At 57.6% G+C, this 20005-nt stretch overlaps 2 protein-coding genes and 1 long non-coding RNA gene across 6 annotated transcripts; 2 read left to right on the top strand and 1 right to left on the bottom strand.

Annotated features, from left to right (window-relative positions):
- Positions 1-388: 388 nt before the first annotated feature.
- Positions 389-8332, top strand: KIRREL2 (kirre like nephrin family adhesion molecule 2). Its single transcript, XM_077854062.1, has 15 exons — positions 389-653; positions 846-995; positions 1544-1693; positions 1860-2020; positions 2396-2546; positions 2885-2990; positions 3112-3260; positions 3592-3719; positions 3811-3943; positions 4241-4341; positions 4467-4686; positions 5373-5477; positions 5770-5870; positions 6196-6261; positions 7372-8332. The coding sequence occupies exons 1-15, from the start codon at positions 602-604 to the stop codon at positions 7705-7707; spliced, it is 2109 nt and encodes a 702-aa protein (XP_077710188.1). The 5' UTR covers positions 389-601; the 3' UTR covers positions 7708-8332.
- A 118-nt stretch (positions 8333-8450) lies between these two features.
- Positions 8451-10241, bottom strand: LOC144286928 (uncharacterized). The gene is made up of 3 exons (XR_013354877.1): positions 9919-10241; positions 8820-8890; positions 8451-8653 (listed from the first exon to the last, which is right to left on the bottom strand). It is a non-coding gene; the product is annotated as an uncharacterized LOC144286928 (long non-coding RNA).
- On the top strand, positions 9463-18083 carry APLP1 (amyloid beta precursor like protein 1). 4 transcript variants are annotated; one of them, XM_077854052.1, is made up of 17 exons: positions 9463-9634; positions 10491-10634; positions 11359-11491; positions 11697-11809; positions 12030-12163; positions 12273-12457; positions 12892-13022; positions 13399-13473; positions 14280-14438; positions 14516-14644; positions 15435-15534; positions 16298-16405; positions 16666-16692; positions 16877-16947; positions 17183-17245; positions 17377-17520; positions 17597-18083. In XM_077854052.1, exons 1-17 carry the CDS (start codon positions 9488-9490, stop codon positions 17648-17650), a joined length of 1917 nt encoding a protein of 638 aa, XP_077710178.1. In that variant the 5' UTR covers positions 9463-9487; the 3' UTR covers positions 17651-18083. The 4 variants fall into 4 exon arrangements, with proteins under 4 accessions (XP_077710178.1, XP_077710168.1, XP_077710156.1 ...); XM_077854042.1 differs by having other exon boundaries at positions 9467-9634; positions 11700-11809; positions 17635-18083; XM_077854030.1 differs by having other exon boundaries at positions 9469-9634; positions 17635-18083.
- Positions 18084-20005: the final 1922 nt, after the last annotated feature.

The raw sequence follows: 20005 nt of genomic DNA, 5'->3' as shown, positions 1-20005 counted from the left end.
CTGACCCGCAGGCCCAGGGGAGCGCCGGGCCCCGCCTCCCCGAGGCGCGGAAACTAGCGAAGCCCCAAGGGCTCCCATTTATAGCTCCGTTTCCACTCAGCGCGGTCCCTCCAGGACCGGGACTGACAAGTTTCTTCCACTCTCTCCCGCCGTGCCCCCCACAAGCCTGGGGGTGCAGGTGTCCACCCCAGCCGGGACGCCCTCCGTCGACCCAGGTGTTCAGGCTCCCAGACCCCAGGTTGGCTGGGGCGCCCGCGGGAAGACCCCGCCCTGCGGCGCCCCATTCATCCGCGTCTCGGCCGCGGGAGTTTCTCAATGGGAAGGGGCGGGGCCCGGGGGCGGGGCCAGTGGGATCCGGCCCTCCCCGATCTCTGAGAGACCCGGGGCGCGGAACCCGCCTGGGTGTCAGCGTTGGAGCCGGCTGCTGAGCAGACTCGGGGCGCTCCAGGCCGGGAACGGGGTGGCTCCTAGGCTGGGGCGAGGAGCCGGGCGCGAAGGGAGCTCCGACCGGAGCGGGGAGAGGTGTGCTGTTGAGGAAGGAGTTAGCAAGGAAGCCAGTGCAACAGCAAGTCTGCGGGATCTTGGGGGCCACACTTTCAGAATGCTGGTCCCCGCCCTCCTCGTCCTCCTCTTCTGCCTCCGAGGCCATGCAGGTACCTCGAGGGGCGGGTGAATTTGGGGGAGGACTGTTTGCCAGCTGCCTCTTTACTGGGTTAGAGGAGGGGGCTCTGACTCCTAGGTCTGCAGGAGAACTCTGGGAGGCTGGGCTCCTGGGTCCTGAATGAGGGAGCTAAGCTCATCGCTAAACTCAACCCTGCTCCACATCCCCCTCCCCGTCCTCCTAGGTCTGTCGCCCCATTTCCTGCAACAACCAGATGACCTGGTGGCACTCCTGGGGGATGAGGCCCGGCTGCCCTGTGCCCTGGGTGAATATTGGGGTCTGGTTCAGTGGACTAAGGATGGACTGGCTCTAGGGGGTGAAAGGGACTTGCCAGGTGAGACTGTTCTCTCTACTCAGGACGGTTTGGCTCCAGCTGTATCAATGGCTTGGGCTGTATCTGGGGTTCTGTTTTGAGGTTTTCAAATTTGGAAAATTGTTGGGCTCGGGTAAACATCTGGGAGGTTTTAGCTTCTTCTCTGGGTGGGTAGTGGGTTTTTATTTGTATCACAAAATATTACATAAATGCAGAAACATACATGCATAGAGCATACAAGTAAGATTTGCCAAAAAGTTACTCGTGTAACTACTACTCATGTCCATGGTCAACTCCCCAGAAGCCTTTCATTCCTTTCTCCTATCATAGCCCTCTGCTCACCCCAGAGGGAGTATATCTAATCTGACTTCCATGGCAACTGTTTCTTCACTTTTCTCTGACCTTTTCACCCACCCCCAAGTTTGCCATGACTCTAGACTGAGAGGGGGTTAGAGTCTGTCTGGCCCAGCACCCACTTTGGGATGTCTTTCTGGTATGGGATGTCTGGGGAGGGAGGCTGGGGCCAGGAACTCAGAACCATGGTGTGACTGCCTCTTCCTTAACTTCAGGGTGGTCCCGGTACTGGATATCAGGGAATGCGGCCAGTGGCCAGCACGACCTTTACATTAGGCCCGTGGAGCTGGAGGATCAAGCATCATATGAATGTCAGGCTACACAAGCAGGCCTCCGCTCTCGACCTGCCCAACTGCATGTGCTGGGTGAGGACCCAGCTCACTTGTCCCTGGGAAACCTGGGGAGGGGGGTGGACAGCCAGTGCTAGCTGAGTATCGGAGTCCAGGGAGCCCAGAGGGATGGTCATTAGAGCTGGGAAGATTGGGGCTTCTGGTCCCAGGATCCAGCTCTGACCCCAGTCTACACCCACAGTGCCCCCAGAAGCCCCCCAGGTGCTGGGCGGCCCCTTTGTGTCTCTGGTTGCTGGGGTTCCTGCGAATCTGACCTGTCGAAGCCGTGGGGATGCCCGCCCCACCCCTGAGCTGCTGTGGTTCCGAGATGGGATCCGGCTGGATGGGACCACCTTCCACCAGGTCAGGTCCAAATCCCTATGCAGCCCTTGGCTATGCAGGGATGTTTGGGATCCAGTCAGACCACAGGCTTATCCAGAGGAGAGAAGGGCATGGGAGGGAAGAGGTTCAAGTGTTGGGACCCTTGGTATGTGATTAAGGTTAAGGACTCCAGAGCCAGACTACCCAGGTTCAAATCCTGACTCAACGACTTGGTAGTTGGTTGATCTTGAGTTCAAGGAGCTTAACCTCTCTGTCCATTATCTGTACAATAGGGACAATAATATTCACTTCATAGGGCACTTGTGAAGATTATACATGTAAAATGCTTAGAAGTGACACATAGTAAACACTGTATAAGGGGTAGATGAAATCATTGTTATTATTCATAACCTCCAGCCCCTGCTGAAGGAAGGAACAACTGGGTCAGTGGAGAGCATCTTATCCTTGACTCCTTCCAGCCACGATGATGGAGCCACCTTGGTCTGTCGGGCCCGGAGCCAGGCCCTGCCCTCGGGGAAGGATACAGCTATCACACTGAGCCTGCAGTGTGAGTGCAACTAGACACTGGCCCTGAAGCCAGAGACCTTTGGGAAAAGAGGGGCCTGAGGACTGGATTCCAGGGTATGAGGAAGGAGGAGGCTGTGGAGCTGGGGCCCTGGAGGCATTGGGAACTGGAGTCCTGGGCTCCCAGCTCAAAAGGAAGAGGATACTGGGGACCCAGAGTGGGCATTGGCAGAGGAGCCTGGGCACCCATGGGGACCCAGAGTGGGCATTGGAAGAGGAGCCTGGCCATCCAGCCTGTGAGAGGCTGGGCATTGGACTCAGGAGCTCCACGGAGGTGTTCCAGGTCCTTGCCCACCGCCGACCGCTGACCCACCTCCGCAGATCCCCCAGTGGTGACTCTGTCTGCGGAACCACAGACTGTGCTGGAGGGAGAGAAGGTCACTTTCCTGTGCCAGGCCACAGCCCAGCCTCCTGTCACTGGCTACAGGTGAGGACGATGGTCACCTCTCCTCAGGCCCGAGCACGCATTTGGGGAAGACTGAGATTGGGACGTCCGTGGGTGTCCTTGGGGAGCAGGGACGACGCGAACAGCCCCACTCCCCCCGCAGGTGGGCAAAGGGAGGCTCCCCGGTGCTCGGGGCCCGCGGGCCAATGCTGGAGGTCGTGGCAGACGCCTCATTCCTGACTGAGCCGGTGTCCTGCGAGGTCAGCAACGCTGTGGGCAGCGCCAACCGCAGCACCGCGCTGGACGTGCAGTGTGAGCCGGGGCGAGCTCTGGGTGTGGCCAGAGCGGGGCAGACCGCCTGGGGTTAGGGGCTGGAGGGGGGCGTGGCCGCGGCCGGCCGCGGGAGGAGGGGGAGCGGGAACAGGACGTAGGCAGGGATTGGCTGTGCTGGGTCAGAGGCGGGCCGGGGGCGGGGCCGGGGGCGGGGCCGGGGCGGGAGGGGCGGGGCCGGGGCGTGCGAGCCGAGTTGCCGCCGACTGGCCGCCGGTACTTGGGCCCTTGGGGTGTCGTCCCTGAGTGGCTCATCCCGGGTCAGAAGCTGCATCCCTCCCCGGCCATGCGACGTCTCCTCTCTCTCCTCCAGTCGGGCCAGTTCTGCAGGCAAGGCCAGAGCCCACGTCAGTAGACATAGGGGAAGACGCTTCCTTCAGCTGTGCCTGGCGCGGGAACCCGCTCCCACGGGTAACTTGGACCCGCAGCGGGGACGCGCAGGTGAGACCCGATCTGGGGCCCGCGGCCGTGGCTGGCGATGGACGGGGCTTCCCCTCGAGGTCCTGCCCCTGACGCCCCTTCCCCATCCCAGGTGCTGGGCTCCGGGCCCACGCTGCGTCTTCCGTCGGTGGGGCCCGAGGACGCCGGCGACTACGTGTGCAGGGCTGAGCCGGGGCTCTCGGGCCTGGGGGGCGGCGCCGCGGAGGCCAGGTTGACGGTGAACGGTGAGCACGCGGCGCTTCCCAGAAGGCCGGAGAGCCCGGGACGGGGAACGCGCGGAGCCGGCGAGCGCTCAGCGGGGTGGGCGAGGCCTGGAAGGGCGCGCTCTCTGGACGGGGGCCCGGGGGTAGGAGCGGGACCCCGCGCGGCGAGCCCCCGGGAGGATCCGAGGCTGCCGAGGGGCGTGGCCTGGTTGAGCGGCGTTGGTGGGAAGGGCCAGGACCTGGCCGCGCCTGATTGACAGCCGGAGCCTCCGCGGGGGGCAGCGCTTCTCTCTCACGCGCCCGCAATCTCCAAACCAGCTCCCCCCATCGTGACCGCCCTGCATTCTGCGCCCGCCTTCCTGAGGGGCCCCGCCCGCCTCCAATGTCTAGTCTTCGCATCCCCCGCCCCAGATGCCGTGGTAAGGAAATGTCCCCGCTCTCCTGACCGTCAGGCCGGACCTCCAAAACTGCTGTGACCGACACCCTGCCGCCCTTCCCTCCCTTTCCAATCTCCTTAATGACTTTCCTTTTTTTGTGCCCCCAGGTCTGGTCTTGGGATGAGGGCTTTCTGGCGGCGGGGTCGCAGGGTCGGTTCCTGGTGGAGACATTCCCAGCCCCAGAGGGCCGCGGGGGACAGGGCCCAGCCCTGATCTCTGTGCTACACATTTCCGGGACCCAGGAGTCCGACTTCAGTCGGGGTTTCAACTGCAGTGCCAGGAACCGCTTGGGTGAGGGAGGCACCCAGGTCAGCCTGGGCCGTAGAGGTGAGATTCCTGGCCTGAAGTCTCCAAATCTGAGGATCTCAAACCCCCAAAGTGCCGCAATCTCAAACCCAGGACCTCCAAATGCGGACTACCTCAAACCTTGAAAACCTCAAAGCTCATGAGTCCCTTGAATCCTGAGTCACCCCCCCAACAGTAAATTCCTTTAAATATAGAATTCTAAACTGAGAGGCCCCCCCACACTTAGGTGCCCCAAAGGAGGGAGGCTCCAAATATGGGGAATTGCAAAATTAAAAACCCCTCAAACTCTAGGACTCCCTAAGGCCAGGGAGTTTAAAACCTCTGGAACCCCAAATTCAAGAGGCCTTAAAGCTGAAGGACCCCAAGCTAGAGACTACAGACTTGGGTATCCTCAAACTTGACGGCCTTTTGAACCCAGACACTTCAACCCAAGCAAGCCAAATCCCAGTTCCCCAGTTCCTCCTTGGGCCTCACACTTAGCCTCCTCAGAACACCCCTTCTTGGGACACCTGGGTGGCTCAGTGGTTGAGCATCTGCCTTCAGCTCAGTTGTGATCCTGGAGTCCTGGAATCGAGTCCTGCATCGAGTTCCCTGCAGGGCGCCTGCTTCTCCTTCTGCCTATGTCTCTACCTCTCTCTCTGTGTCTCACGAAGAAATAAATAAAATCTTTAAAACAAAAACAGAAACACCCCTTCTCCTCCCTGTAGACTTGCTGCCTACTGTGCGGATTGTGGCTGGAGTGGCTGCTGCAGCCATGACTCTTCTTATGCTCATCATTGGGGTGACCCTCTGCTGCTGGCGCCACGGCAAGGGTGAGTGACTGCGCCCTACCTCAGTACCATCCCCTACCTCACCCCCAACTGACCTGGCCTTGACCTGGTCCCAGTCCCACCTCTTTGGTCTCTGGCTCACCTTCAGGCCCTGATTCCTCCCTCAACCCCTATGTCCATCTTCTCAGCATCACACTCCTTAACCTACCAGCTTCCTGTTGGTACACAGCCTCTTGACCCAGCCCAGTCCTCTTTCTTCCTGCTCCCTGGTCTCCACAAACTGTGACCCTGCCCCCATCACTTTTCTCTGCTGCCCCACTGTCCCTGGCCTCAGCCTCTTTCTCCAAGCAAAAGAACCTGGTGCGAATCCCAGGCAGCAGCGATGGCTCCAGTTCTCGGGGTCCTGAGGAGGAGACAGGAAGCGGCGAGGACCAGGTAGGATGTCCCCAGACCCAACTCTGCCTCTAGAACAATTCGTAACCTAGTCCCAACTGCTCTCCTAGTCCCAACTGGGCCCTCCAACTCAAAGAGGGTCTGGGTCCCGACAAGTGACCCCCAAGTCCAAATATGCCCCTGACCCACCCAGTTATCCCCTAGACCAAATATGTCCCAGGGCCCTTTGTCTTGTATCTGGACCCCAGCTCCAGGAGCTCTTGGCCCTGCCTGGTCCCCAGTGCCCCCAGCTGAGGAGTTGTCAGTGTTTGGCACTGGGCCAACAGGATCCTCTGAGCACTCCCTCTTACTCAACACCCTACCCCAGGGCCCCATCGTGCACACGGACCACAGTGACCTCGTTCTGGATGAGGAGGGGGCTCTGGAGACCAAGGTGAGTGTTGGAAACAGAGGAGTTCCCTTCACTGGGTCTCTAGCTATCTCCCTGTTTGGTCCCCTCCCTTTTCATGCTGTTGCCCCCCAGATGAGGGGCCTAGCCCCCCCTTCACACTTTCTTCTTGCCTCCTAGGCCTCTTCACTCACCTCCACAGCCTGTTTGCACATCTGCTGATTATGCCCACAATCCTGTCCAGCCTTGGCCTCACTCAGCCTGTGCTTTCCCATCACACCCCCACCTCAGGCCTCCTGGATGCCTCTGCCAGGTCCCCCACTGGCCTCAGTTCTCCCCACACCTGCCCCTTTTGTGAGTCCCCTTCTTTTGAGCTCCACGGACCTCAGTCCCCAGTCCAGAGCCTTTCTCTGTCTCCTGTGTACATAGCACGTGCCATTCCACTGGCTTGAAACACTACTTTCCTTCCCATACCTACCTGATTCTGTCCTTCGTTCCTCTGGTCTCAGCCCAAATATTTCTTATTCTAGAAAGCCCGTGCTTCCCTCCTCACTGCCCTGATCATTCTGTGTTCCGCCTGTCACAACCAGGACCACTCTGCCCTGGCCTCCTGTCTCAGCCCTGAAACCCTGCTTGTGCTTCCCCATCAAGCCTTATCACTCTGCCTGTACTTCCCCCATCACTACTCTGACCCCTTTGGACTTAGGGGATTTGCCATTTGCTCCTTGGCCTGGGATCTCCATGAAGGCAGGACCCTGTCTCTCCCCACAATAGATACCTCTAGCAACAGCGTAAGGCATGACACAGAATCAAAGCCTTGGGTTGGTGGGCAGGTGACTGAATGTCTTGGTCTCAATCTGTCTGTTCCTGCTGCATCTCCTTCCATAGCACCAGGCCCTAGCAGGCCTCTGTTCTTCTGTTGCTGCCTTTTTCTGCCCATTTCCTTCTGTCCCTTTGTTTCTTGTCATTGTTTTCTTGCCCCTTTTTGTCTTCCTATCAGTCTATATGTCTGTCTTTCTCTCTGGGTCTCCACTTGCTACTGTTTCTGTCTTTTTGTCTCTCTCTAGGTCTTGCTTTAAGTGTGACTCTCCATTAGGGACCCTAACCTCCCCCAATATCCTCAAATACCTTAACCAATCCAATTTGTCCCCTCAGGATCCAACCAATGGTTACTACAAGGTCCGAGGAGTCAGTGTGAGCCTGAGCCTTGGTGAAGGCCCTGGAGGAGGCCTCTTCCTGCCGCCCCCCTCCCCTCTTGGACCTCCAGGGACCCCTACTTTCTATGACTTCAACGCACACCTAGGCATGGTCCCCCCCTGCAGACTGTATAGAGCTCGGGCAGGTTATCTCACCACACCCCACCCTCGAGCTTTCACCAGCTACATCAAACCTACATCCATTGGACCCCCAGATCTGGACCCCAGGACTCTACCCTTCCCCTATGCTGCCTTCCCCACACCCAGCCACCCGCGTCTCCAGACTCATGTATGATACCTCTCCAAATGAAGAGGCCTAGAATCTTCAGCTTGCCATAATGGATTGTCCTGATTTCTAAGGAACCAGAAAAAAAGTTGGTGACCTTACTCCTCCAAAACTGAACATTGATGGGAGAGAAAGATCATTACGATCATCTGGATCACTAGTGTACAATCAGCTCAGCCAAAGGGGATGCTCCAAGTGGGAGCAAGATGGCCACTTGACCAACTATTCCCCAGTGTAAAAGAGATTCCAGATGGCAGATGAGCTCTTTGTAGGGGGGTGGGGACAGGAGGTGTTAGGAGGTAGGGGCAGGGATGGACGTTATTTCCAGACATTGAAAGAAGAGATTTCAAGGTGACCGATCACCTATACTGAGAAGACAGGCAACATAGGACAGATTAAGATGGAAGCCAGACCAGGCCCCTGTCCTGGTTCTCCCTGAGGGGCACTTTGCTTGGCCAATGGAAGTGCAGCCAAGATGGCTGTTCACTCTCTGGGAACCCAAGAGAGCGACTATCTTGATCCCTTCCAAGGTCTTTAAAGGTCCTGGAAGAATTGAATCCACCAAGGAGTGAGGATAGGGTGAGAACTGCCAGCAGGAAAGGGGAAGAGGGTGGGGTGGGTAGGGGTGGAATCTGGGGATAAGAATATTTATGTTTAATAAAAAAATGTTGAGAAGTGAATGCGTCTTGGGGATTCTCCTGGCATCATTCACTACCTTACGGAAGGAAGAGGTCCATTAAATCTGCCCCAAGGCCCTTCCTCTACCCTAGGCGATGAGTGGCTGTAGGAACAAACCATGAACCACCTCTCGGCCCTTTATTACCCACTTGGCCCTCTAAGCTCTTTTGACACACATCTACCCAAACATACATGCGCAGATGCACATACAGGACGAGTGCTCCAGTGGGCTTGGGGAAGACCGCATTCTAGTTATTTGAGGAAACAGCAGTGAGCCCTGGAGAGGGAGGGTGAGAGAATAGAAATGCCGGGGTCCTCAAAGCAAGGATGGGCTGAGCCCCTCGCCCCGACGTGCTGGGTACCTGACTCAGGTCATCCTTAAAGGAAGGGCCTGGGGGCTTTGGTTTATGAATCCCCGAGCTAGGAATTAAAGGTCTAGACACCTGGGATCCTTGGAAGGCAGAGCAGAAGGCCAAGACTCCGGGGAGAAAGGGCAGGGGCTTGGTCTCAGGTCCTGAAAAGAAGGTGCCTTTAGCCCCGACTCCTGGAACCGAGGGAGAAGGGGACCGGCCCTCAGCTGCGGGGTCCTCCACTGGGGGAATTTGGGGGGCCCGTATTCCTGGGACCTCCGGGGAGGAATTTGCTGGGGGGAGAGGTCTCCAACGCCGGCGCGACTGCAAGAGGAGGCTGATGTGGGAGTGTCTGGGTCTGAGGGAGGGAAAGCCGGGCGCGAGGGGCCTAGGAAAGGCTCTGCACGGCGGAGCGCACGACCCAGACTCCGGGCCAGGCCCCGGCACGCGCTGGGATCCCGGGGCTCTGGGCGGGGGCCCGCGCCGCCCCCCTCCCACCCCCGGCCCCCGGCCGCCCGCGCCCCCCCCGCCCCCCCACCCCCGGCCCCGGGCCGCCCCAGGCTGCGCAGAGCCGCCGCGCTATTGTCCTGGCCGCGAAGGCGGGGCCGGCGCGGGGCGGGGCTGGCGGCGCCGGCGCAGCCCGGGGGCGGCGGGAGGAGGAGGCGGCGGCGGCGGCGGCGGCGCTGGGAGCTCCTGTCACCGCTGGGGCCGGGCCGGGCCGGGCGGGAGCGCAGGGGACGCGAGGGCGCGAGGGCCGGGACATGGGGCCCAGCAGCCCCGCCGCTCGCGGTCTGAGCCGCCGCCGGGGTCCGCCGCCGCTGCCGCTGTCGCTGCCGCTACTGCTGCTCCTCCTGCGCGCGCAGCTCGCCGTCGGGAGCCTGGCCGGTGGGAGCCCCGGCGCGGCCGAGGTGAGGCCCGGCCGGGTCCTGGGGGATGGGGGACGGGGCGGGCCCGGGCCCGGGACCCGGACGCGGACACGTCCAGGGCGGAAAGCGCAGTCCTTCCAGCCGAGGGGCCGGCCCCTAACGCCCTAACGGCACGAGGCATCCAGGAACCCAGGAGTTCAGGCCCCAGCCTCCGTCCGCCCCTAGCTTAGGAACTGGCCGTTCCAGAGCCCCCGGTCCCCAAAGTCCACCCTCTTGACCTAGGTGACTCAGCCCCAACCCCTTCCCACCCAAACATGGGGACCCACCAGACAGTAAGACACCCGGTTCCAAGTGTGTTGGTCCCTGGCATCCTCTGGACCCATTTGAAGGCTCCCGCAGCCTCCCAGAACCCAGGAGTCCGGGTCCCCAGCCACCGACCCCCGCCCGACCCAGGATGTGGCTCTCCAGCCCAGGCCTGCAGGGCCCTGAAGCCAGGCCTTGTCGTCTTTGCGTCGGAGAATGGGACCCTGAGCTAGGGACGGAGGGAGGAGGGGCCAGAACGCCTGGGTTCTGGCCTCCTCCCCCGCGATTAGGTTTTAACCCCTTCGGGCTTCAGTGCGGCTGCGCCGGGGTGGGGGCGGAGCCTGTCTCCGCGGCAACAAGGCCGCGAGACACCCCGGGGACCTGGGTCGCCGTGGCAACGGGAGAGCTGGGGCGCCCCCGCCCAGTGGGAGCTGTTTCCCGGGGAACAGTCCCTCTTAGGAGGCGGGTGCGCGGTGCTTTGCGGAGGGGGCTGGCGCTGGGGGGTCTGAACCTCTGGGTCCTACGGAGCAAACGTCCGGGGGACACACGTGCGGGCGTCCCGGGGCCCTCGCTGACCCCTCTGACCCGACCCCAGGCCCCGGGGTCGGCCCAGGTTGCTGGACTATGCCGGCACCTAACCCTTCACCGGGACCTGCGCACCGGCCGCTGGGAACCAGACCCACAGCGCTCGCGACGCTGTCTCCGGGACCCGCAGCGCGTGCTGGAGTACTGCAGACAGGTGGGCGGGCCCTGCTGGAGGGGCGTGGTCAGCGAGCCGGGCCCCCCGAAAGAAGCTAGTGGTGCAAAAGGCAAGGTCCGGGGAGGATGAGGGATCCAAGTAGGCCGGGGAAGCTAGGGGGCGTGGCCGAGAAAGAGGCGAATTTAGGATCTGTTTTTGAGAAACTAGGTCAGGAAAGAACTGTGCAAAGAGGGCCGGTTAAGGATGGTATCCAGTGAAGAGGCAGTTTAGCAATATGGGGTGGGTCCTTAAAGAGTAGGAATGTCGGTGAGCGTGGCCAAAGGAGAGGCGGGGCTCAGAAAAAAGACCTTTTGGACCTGCAGGATGGGAAATGGGGTGGAGCCCAATGAGAGTGGAAAGCTGGGAGGGTGGCTTCTTCGAAAAGGCAGTTCTAATGCAAAGAGAAAGGACACTTCCTGAGAAGCCAAACCGAGGAAGAGGTGAGGCTTAAGGGAGGACCAAACCTGTTGGGGGAGGGGACAGAAGTGACCAGAAGAGAGATGGATTTACAGGGATCAAGTTTCTGGGTGGTTTGTCGGGGCTTCTGAACGAGAGCTACTGGGGGCGTGGCCAGGGGCCTGCTGGCTGAGATTTCTAAGACCGATTTTAAGGAGAAGCAGAACCTAGGGTGATCACTAGAGCCTTGAAAAGGGACGTGGCCAGTGGTAAGCACGGCTGACAGGGGTGAGGCTGTGGGTTGATCGCCCCCACCCGGTGCCCCCAGATGTACCCGGAGCTGCAGATTGCACGTGTGGAACAGGCGACGCAAGCCATCCCCATGGAGCGCTGGTGCGGGGGTGCCCGGGGTGGCCGCTGTGCCCATCCCCACCACCAGGTTGTGCCTTTCCGCTGCCTGCGTGAGTTATAGACTGGAGGAGGGGAACAGAAGTGGGGGTATCCCGCGGGTGAGATTCTGGGCCCTGGGCTCAGGCTCACGTTAGGGATCTGGACGTCTGGGTCCGGAGTGGGGCAGAGAAATCTCGAGGATAAAATGTCTGGATTCAGAGGAGGGTGGAGCTAGTGTCTGTGGGAAGGTCTCACTCTGGTACCCCCACACCCCAGCAGGTGAATTCGTGAGCGAGGCCCTGCTGGTGCCTGAAGGTTGCCGGTTCTTGCACCAGGAGCGCATGGACCAGTGTGAGAGTTCCACCCGGAGGCATCAAGAGGCGCAGGAGGTCAGGATCCTGGCCCATCCATCCTCACCCCCTAGAACCCGGGATTCCAGTCCCCTAACAGAACCTGAGTCTGGGCCTCAGCCCCCTCTTCCCACTGGGACAGAATCAGGAATCCAGGCTCCCAGCCCCATCAGACCCCAAGCCCCAGGCACCCGGGCTCCCCTCTACCCCTCTCCTAACACACAATCGTGGCATCTGGGCCTATCCTATTCTTCTGCAGGCCTGCAGTTCCCAGGGCCTCATCCTGCATGGTTCCGGCATGCTTTTGCCCTGTGGCACAGATCGGTTCCGAGGTGTGGAGTATGTGTGCTGCCCCCCGCCAGTGACCCCCGATCCGTCTGGGACAGCAGCTGGGTGAGTGGGAGGGAACCTTCCATGCACATCCCGAGGCTCCTGAGGCAGGAAATGGAAGCCTGGGGACCCAGGTCAGATTCTCATTGCCTTAAGTCTTCTGTTCCCTCAGTGACCCCTCCACCCGCTCCTGGCCCCTAGGGGGCAGAGTAGAGGGGGCTGAGGAGGAGGAAGAAGAGGAATCCTTCCTACAGCCGGTGGATGATTACTTTGTGGAACCCCCACGGGCTGAAGAGGAAGATGAGGAGGAAAGAATTCTACCCTCAAGCTCCCATAGCCCTGCAGGGGTCAGCAAAGGTGAGACAGTCTCTGGACCCTTAGTTCCCTCTTCCCTGGAGGGAAGATGATTTGAGGGAGCCTTAGTGTAGAGGCATCTTTAGGCGGGACCTGTTGGGGAGAGAGCTGGGGGGAATGGAAGGGATGGGAGTACCTTGGGATAAAGAAGAGGTGGGAGGGCTGTCCTGTGAAGAATGCAAAGGCTGAGGGTGGTTTGGGGTACCTGGAGGTAGAAGAGCCATCTGGTAGTTCCTAAGGATTATTTTGGGGAAGCTTAAAGGATGGTATAATGGATTCCTAAGCTTGACAAGAACAGGTCCGGTTCAGAACTATATCTCTCATGATGCCCCGTAGCAGCTATGGTTATGTGGACACATGGTGGTCTCCAGCGTGCTCTAGGGAGGGGAGGTGACCTGGCCATGGGCTTTGGGATTCCCTGACTCCTGGCCTTGCAGTGACCACCACTCCAAGGCCCACAGATGGTGTGGATGTGTACTTCGGCATGCCTGGAGAAATCAGCGAGCACGAGGGGTTCCTGCGGGCCAAGATGGACCTGGAGGAACGAAGGATGCGCCAGATTAATGAGGTGATGATCCTAGGAGCCCCAGGATTTCCCACAACACAGAACTCCCTAAATACCAGGGATTTCCTCAGGTGCACATTGAAGCTGCCTCCAAAGACTCCCCAAGCCCCCATCAACCCCTAGCCCTCAACACCACCTCTAAGATGACCAGAGATCCCTGACCCACCTAGAATCCCACTGAGAGGCCACCAACATTCTATGGAAACTCTGGTACACTGTGTCCTTCCACTTTAAATTCTTTCGGAGCCTTGACCTCTTGTGAACCCAAGAGCCAGTGGGACTTAAGGCATCTGGAGCCTCTGAAGTCTTGAAGAGGGATTGGGGAACTCACTGGGTAGAGGGTAGATTGCAGGATCCTGAAGCTCCCCCTTGACCTTAGGTGATGCGTGAATGGGCCATGGCAGACAACCAGTCCAAGAACCTGCCTAAAGCAGACAGACAGGCCCTGAACGAGGTAAGACACCCTCCAGCGGGTCCTAGTCATGCCCGTCCACTGCCTAGGACGCACCTGGTCTCAGCCTGGTTCTACCTGCCCGGTCTCATTCGGTTCCACCCCTTCCTAGTTATAGTGGTCTCTCCTGGCCCGGCCCCCCAGTTGGTCCCACCCCTCTCAGCCTATGACTCTCTCCTCAGACTGGCCATGTTTGGCTTTGTCTTAACTTGATCCTTCCCTCTGAGGGCCCCCCTCTGCGGTCCTGTCCCCAGCTGAGGTCCTGCAGGTGCAGCTGGGCCTTCTCAGCCTCCTCAGCCTCACATCCATGTTCGGCCCTGCCCCCTGATGCTGGTCCCACCCCTCTAATCTCACTTGTACTCAATCCCTCCTCAGTAGGCCCAGTATCAGGACTCACCCATCACCTTCAGGCCTCATTCAGGTTAGCCCCATTCCTGACTCTTGTTGCACTCTTCTATGTCCTATTTCAGCACAGACCATTTCCAGTTGGCCCTGCCCAGGTCTAGAGCCTTACCTGTCCTATAATAGTTGGAAAGTATTTCACCTGAACACCAGCCAGCTCAGTTCCTAGATTGTTCCCACCCAGTACAGTTTACATCCTTAGATCAAGTCCCAGTTGGCCTGGTCCTGCCTGCACTATGCCTGGCCCTGAATCCCCACCCCTTCCATCAGTGTCCTGTGATCGATTCTACTCCTGCCTACACCCCCCTCCACCACTTGGCCCTAGAGCCCTGCCTTTCCAGACTGCCTTTGACCCAGACTTTCCCCCGTCTTCACCTTTCCTGGCCCTGTGCTCACCTCCTCGCCAGCACTTCCAGTCCATTCTGCAGACCTTGGAGGAGCAGGTATCTGGTGAGCGACAGCGCCTGGTGGAGACCCATGCCACCCGAGTCATTGCTCTCATCAACGACCAGCGCCGGGCTGCTCTGGAAGGTTTCCTGGCGGCGCTGCAGGGAGATCCACCTCAGGTGCTGGAGCCGTGGGGACAGAGGGCAGAGGGTGAAAAGATCTGGGGCAGGCCCAGCAGCCTTCATCCCTTCCACAGGCAGAGCGCGTCCTGCTGGCCCTGCGGCGTTACCTACGAGCAGAGCAGAAGGAACAAAGGCACACACTGAGGCACTACCAGCACGTGGCTGCTGTGGATCCTGAGAAGGCCCAGCAGATGCGCTTCCAGGTGCTCAGATCCTTCCAGCTCCCAAATATCCTGCCATCCCTCAGACCCCAGGGTCTGGGACCCCATCCCTCAGATGCTCTTTCTGTCCCTTGGATTTCTTCCCAAACCTGGCAACCCCCCACCCCTGTGCCTTGGGACCCTTTGTAGCCCCTCACATCCCTACTCTTTGATCCTGGCCACCACCCGCATGCCTTTGACCCCCTTCTTGTCCCTTGGATTCCTTTCCCAGAATCCCCCTCCTGAGCCTCGAATCCTCTCTGTCCTTCACCCCACTGCTTTTCCATGCAGCCCTTGCTCTGTGCCCTCAAATCCCAGTCCCTAGTTCTTGGATGTTCTCTTCCTGTCCCCAACCACTCCATTCTATGCTTTTGAACTCAAGTCTTGCCCTGAACCACATCATTTCCCTATAAGCCTCTAATCCTATTTCCCTCTCTGTAACCCCTGAAACCTCACGTTCTATTCCTCAGACTTACGCTTGCTTCCTATTTTCTACGCCGTGTTCCTTGTATCCTACACCTACATTGTCCCTTGTGTACTCTCCCTGGTGACTGCTCCCTTCCCTTCTGGCTCACTTCCTTTTCCAAGCCCCTCACTTCCTGTCTTCTGTACATCTTTTCTTTTTCTTTTTATTCTGCGTCTCCAGTTTTCTTCCTCCTGTGGCCCAATTCCTGGCCATTTTACCCTACTTCCTGCCCATTGTACATGTTCCTTTTTCTTGGACCCTACCCTGCCTCAGTTTCCCCATCTCTCCCTACTGCCCGGTTCATCCTTCATGCTCACTCCCCCACAGGTGCAGACCCATCTTCAAGTAATTGAAGAGAGGATGAACCAGAGCTTGGGGCTGCTTGACCAGAACCCCCGCCTGGCTCAGGAGCTGCGGCCCCAGATCCGTGAGTACCTGTGACCCCTGGTTCCCATTCCAGATCTGGAAGGGCAGATCCTGATTCCCAATCATTGCTTCCACCAACACCCCTGTCACCATTTCCATTATTTATTCCTACGTAATAAACTCCAGAACTTAGTGGCTTAAAACAACCATTTTCTTTGCTCCTGACTCTGCCATCTGGTCTGGATTCTGCTGGGTGCTCCTTCTGCCAGCCTTGCCAGTAGTCCAGTGTGTGGCAGTGTCTGGCTAGCAGATCCGCTGGGGACCCTGTCACAGATGGGCCTCTCTCCCTCTCCAGGTCAACGCAGGGTCTCTTCTCCATGGAGCCCCTTCACGTGGTCTCAGCAGGGTACCCGGGTCTCCTCCATAGTGGCTCAGGCTCCCCATACAGGACAGCGAACGCTGTCAGGGCTTCTCAAGGCAGGGGCCCACCTTCTCTTGGTTAAGGCAAGGGACAACCCCAGTCCAGATTCAAAGGCAGGGACCCACACGAGAGCAGGAACACCAGAAAGTGTGACCTGTTGCAGCCCCCGGATCTGTTGTGACTTACTACGGCATATCCCACACCTAATCCTGCTCTTTAAAGAAGCCATTCTCTTGAAACCTCAACCTCCATCCTCCCTTCCAGGGGTATCTCCATCTAGCTCCCCACTTTCCCAGATCACACTTGTGGCTATGCCTGATCACTCTACTGTTAGGGTGCTGTTTATTCACCCAGTTTTGTTTTGAGGCATCATCTCGACTCCCTTTCTGCATGTTCCCCTCAGAGGAGCTCCTCCACTCTGAGCACCTGGGTCCCAATGAATTGGAAGTCCCCGCCCCAGGGGGCAGCAGTGAGGACAAGAGTGGGCTGCAGCCTCTGGATTCCAAAGATGGTGAGTTAACCCAGATATAGATAATCCCAGACTTGGGGGGACAAGCACCCACCCTCAATTCTAACTCCTTAAAGTCTGGGGGTATCTTAGCTACTGCAGTGAGTGGGAGAGGATAGGAACGGATGTCTAAGGCTGTGGAGGCCTCTGTAGGATCCTTGATCCTCCTGCCTTGGCCCCCGGGAGGGTGCGTCTCCACTCTTTCCTCGATGATGCCCTCCTTTCTTCACTGTTCCACCTGTCTTGCCTCCTCTGGCTGCCAGCAGACACCCCCGTGGCTCTTCCAAAAGGTGAGTATCTCACAGAATAGATCCCAGCCACCAAACCCCACTAGTCCCTGAGCCTGGAATGGAAAAGGGTCCTTGGGAACTCCAGACCTGCTGGGGTAGAGTCCGGTGCCCCTTCTGACCGCCTCCTCAGGCAGGGGAAACACCATTCTCGATTCTCCGGAATAAGATAGGCCTTGGGGGTTAGGGTCCACAGAACAAGATGCTGCATCCTCTGGGAAAGAGAAGATGTCCCCCCTGGAGCAGTACGAGCGAAAGGTAGGTCAGACCTATGGGTGCCTGAGGGTAGATGGGAGAGGGGTCCCGGACTCCTAGGTCTGAAGGAGGAGGGTTATAGGGGTGTGGATTCCTTGGTCTGAGGGAAGAAGGGATTGAGGACATGGACTTTGGAGTCCTAGGGAAGAAGAAGGCTGGGGGATGCCCTACTGGGGCCCAGGGGAGGAGGAGGCTGGGGCCCAGACTCCTGAGTCCCTGACACCTCCTGCTTCCCCAGGTGAATGTGTCTGTTCCAAGGGGTTTTCCTTTCCACTCATCGGAGATTCAGAGAGATGAGCTGGTAAGAGGAGGACTGTTCTGATTACCTAGGGGGAGAGGTCAGAAGTCAGTGACTAGGCTGTGACTCCCAAAGCCACACAGGGCCTTGGCGAGCCTCAAAGACGGCCCCTGACCCCTGTCCTCTCCATGCAGGCACCAGCCGGGACAGGTGTGTCCCGAGAGGCCGTGTCTGGTCTGCTGATCATGGGAGCAGGTGGGGGCTCCCTGATTGTCCTCTCCCTGCTGCTCTTGCGCAGGAAGAAGCCCTATGGGGCTATCAGCCATGGAGTGGTGGAGGTGAGAGACACAAAGACGTGGTATGGGGGAGGAATGCCAGAGCCTGGCACAGAGGAACTGTGAGATCTTCGGTCAGGTCCCTATGCCCCTCCATCCTTCCGGCCCCTACTGCAGGTGGACCCTATGCTGACCCTGGAGGAGCAGCAGCTGCGTGAACTGCAGCGTCATGGCTATGAGAACCCCACCTACCGCTTCCTGGAGGAACGACCCTGAACCAGCCCCTTCACCCCTTTGGCTGAGCTCAGACCTTCCCTCTTCCTGGCTCCCCAGAACCCCAACTCCCAGCCTGGGGGAGGGGTCTCAAAAATGTTCATTTCACACTCTGTGAGGGGGCTGGAAATTCTTATTTCCCCTTTCCGATCCCAAATTCCACTCCCAAGAAATCCCCAGGTATTCCTAGCTGCCTCCCTGCTTGGGACTTTCTCATCTTAATTTATTTTGTAAGTTAATTTATTGTTCCTTAAGGTGACCACCAGCTTGGTCCCAGTGTTTGTTGTTTCCTAGAACTCACCCTCCCATGTGCTCTCCACTAACAACCCAATAAAATCCTTTACCCCACCGTGCCATCTTGCGTCTCTGTGGGGGGATCAATGTGTAATCACAGCGCTGGACACTGATGTGGATCCCCGCCCGGCCCTCCTTCACCCATTTAAACAGTCCGTAGGATCTTTAAATCGGGGCGGAGCCTGTAGGAAGGGCCGGGATTGGCGTGCAGGGGGCGGGGCCCAAGGACGGCTCGGCTCCCCCAGCCCAGTCCGGAGCTTTCCGCGGTGCTGAACGGTTTGTTACTTCCAGGCCTCTGTTTGCTGAATCCCGGGAGTCGACTCCAAGGAAGTTGTGTCCTGGCAGTTTCTCCTGCCTTCACCCTCACACTCAATCACACACAGCATCCACCCCCAACCTGCGATCCCAAGGAGGGACTGAGACTCTCGAACCCCTCTTCCCATTCACATGTTTTCATACCCTCTTCCGGAGGCAATAGGAATCCTCCTGATGCGTGGAAATTCCGGTTACATGTCCCAGAGAGGGGTATGTGATGTCTGCAAATGCCTATTGGAACTTAAACCCTCATGTACCTCATTTTGTGGCTTTGGGGTTAGCCCTCTACCTATGCTGTTACCTGTCCCAAGAAGGTTGCTATGGAGATTAAAAGGGCTAATACCTGTGGAGATGTTAGACCTGTGCCTGCTACTTCACAAGTATTTGTTAAATAAATTTTAAAACAGGGACTCCTGCGTGGCTCAGCGGTTAAGCGCCCGCCTTCAGCCCAGGGCGTGATCCTGGAGTCTCGGGATCGAGTCTCACATCGGGCTCCCTCTATGGAGCCTGCTTCTCCCTCTGCCTGTGTCTCTGCCTCTCTCTCTCTCTTTGTGTCTCTTATGAATAAATAAATAAAATCTTTTTTAAAAAAAAGTTTAAAAAATACATTTTAGGGGATCCCTGGCTGGTGCAGCGGTTTAGCGCCTGCCTTTGGCCCAGGGCGCGATCCTGGAGACCCGGGATCGAATCCCACATCGGACTTCCGGTGCATGGAGCCTGCTTCTCCCTCTGTCTGTGTCTTTGCCTCTCTCTCTCTCTCTCTCTCTGATGACTATCATAAATAAATAAATAAATAAATAAATAAATAAATAAATAAATAAATAAATTTTTAAAAATACATTTTAAAAACAGCATGGTGGAAAATACTCATAAGGCACTCACTCTGTGCCAGGCACCCCTCCGAGAGCTTTTTACTACATTGACACTCTTAATCATTACTTCTATCCCGTGAAGGAGGTACTATGACTAGAAATGGAGATAAGAAGTTACATTACATGCCCATGGTCACCATCTAGGAATGGTCAGAGCTAGAGATTCAACCCAGGCCAACCTGGCTCTAGCATCCATACACTTAGCCATTTTGCTGACCTGCTGCCTAGAAATTCAAGGCTGCCCCATACGCCGTACAGGTTGTGCCCTGCAAAATTCCAAGTGATACCATTCACTTTCTAGACACTGTAGATTTGCATTTTTACTACAACTTCCCAGCAGGTGGCAGCAATATGCTATGTTCTAATGTCCGCTAAGTATACAATTTTCTGACAGATGCCCTAGGGAGGAAGCACCTAAATCTAATTCTCCCAAAGAGCCTATGAGCTCACAGTGTCTCTTTATAATACATACATGTAAATACAAGTCATGTATATTAAATATAGACGTAGCAGACATTGGGAGGAAGATGCCTACATGGTATAAATTGGACACAATGCCACAGCTTCATCGGAGAACTGTTTCCAACATTCTGAGATCTTTAGTTGTACTGAGACACTTTAGCAGAAATCTATGACTAGCACCACAGATGGGGGGAGAGCTGCCTTTGTTTTCACAGCCAGGGGTGATCAACAGGATAACAATGGGTAAGGAGCTCCAAACAGGTGGGGCAAGGAAATAGAAGGTCATTTTGCTCACTTTGCTCAGTATGTGATTCCTTAATAATGTTTACATA

This window comes from Canis aureus, chromosome 1, assembly GCF_053574225.1.
Source record: "Canis aureus isolate CA01 chromosome 1, VMU_Caureus_v.1.0, whole genome shotgun sequence".
Taxonomy (NCBI): Eukaryota; Metazoa; Chordata; class Mammalia; order Carnivora; family Canidae; genus Canis; species Canis aureus.
This window is presented reverse-complemented; position numbering and strand designations above follow the sequence as displayed.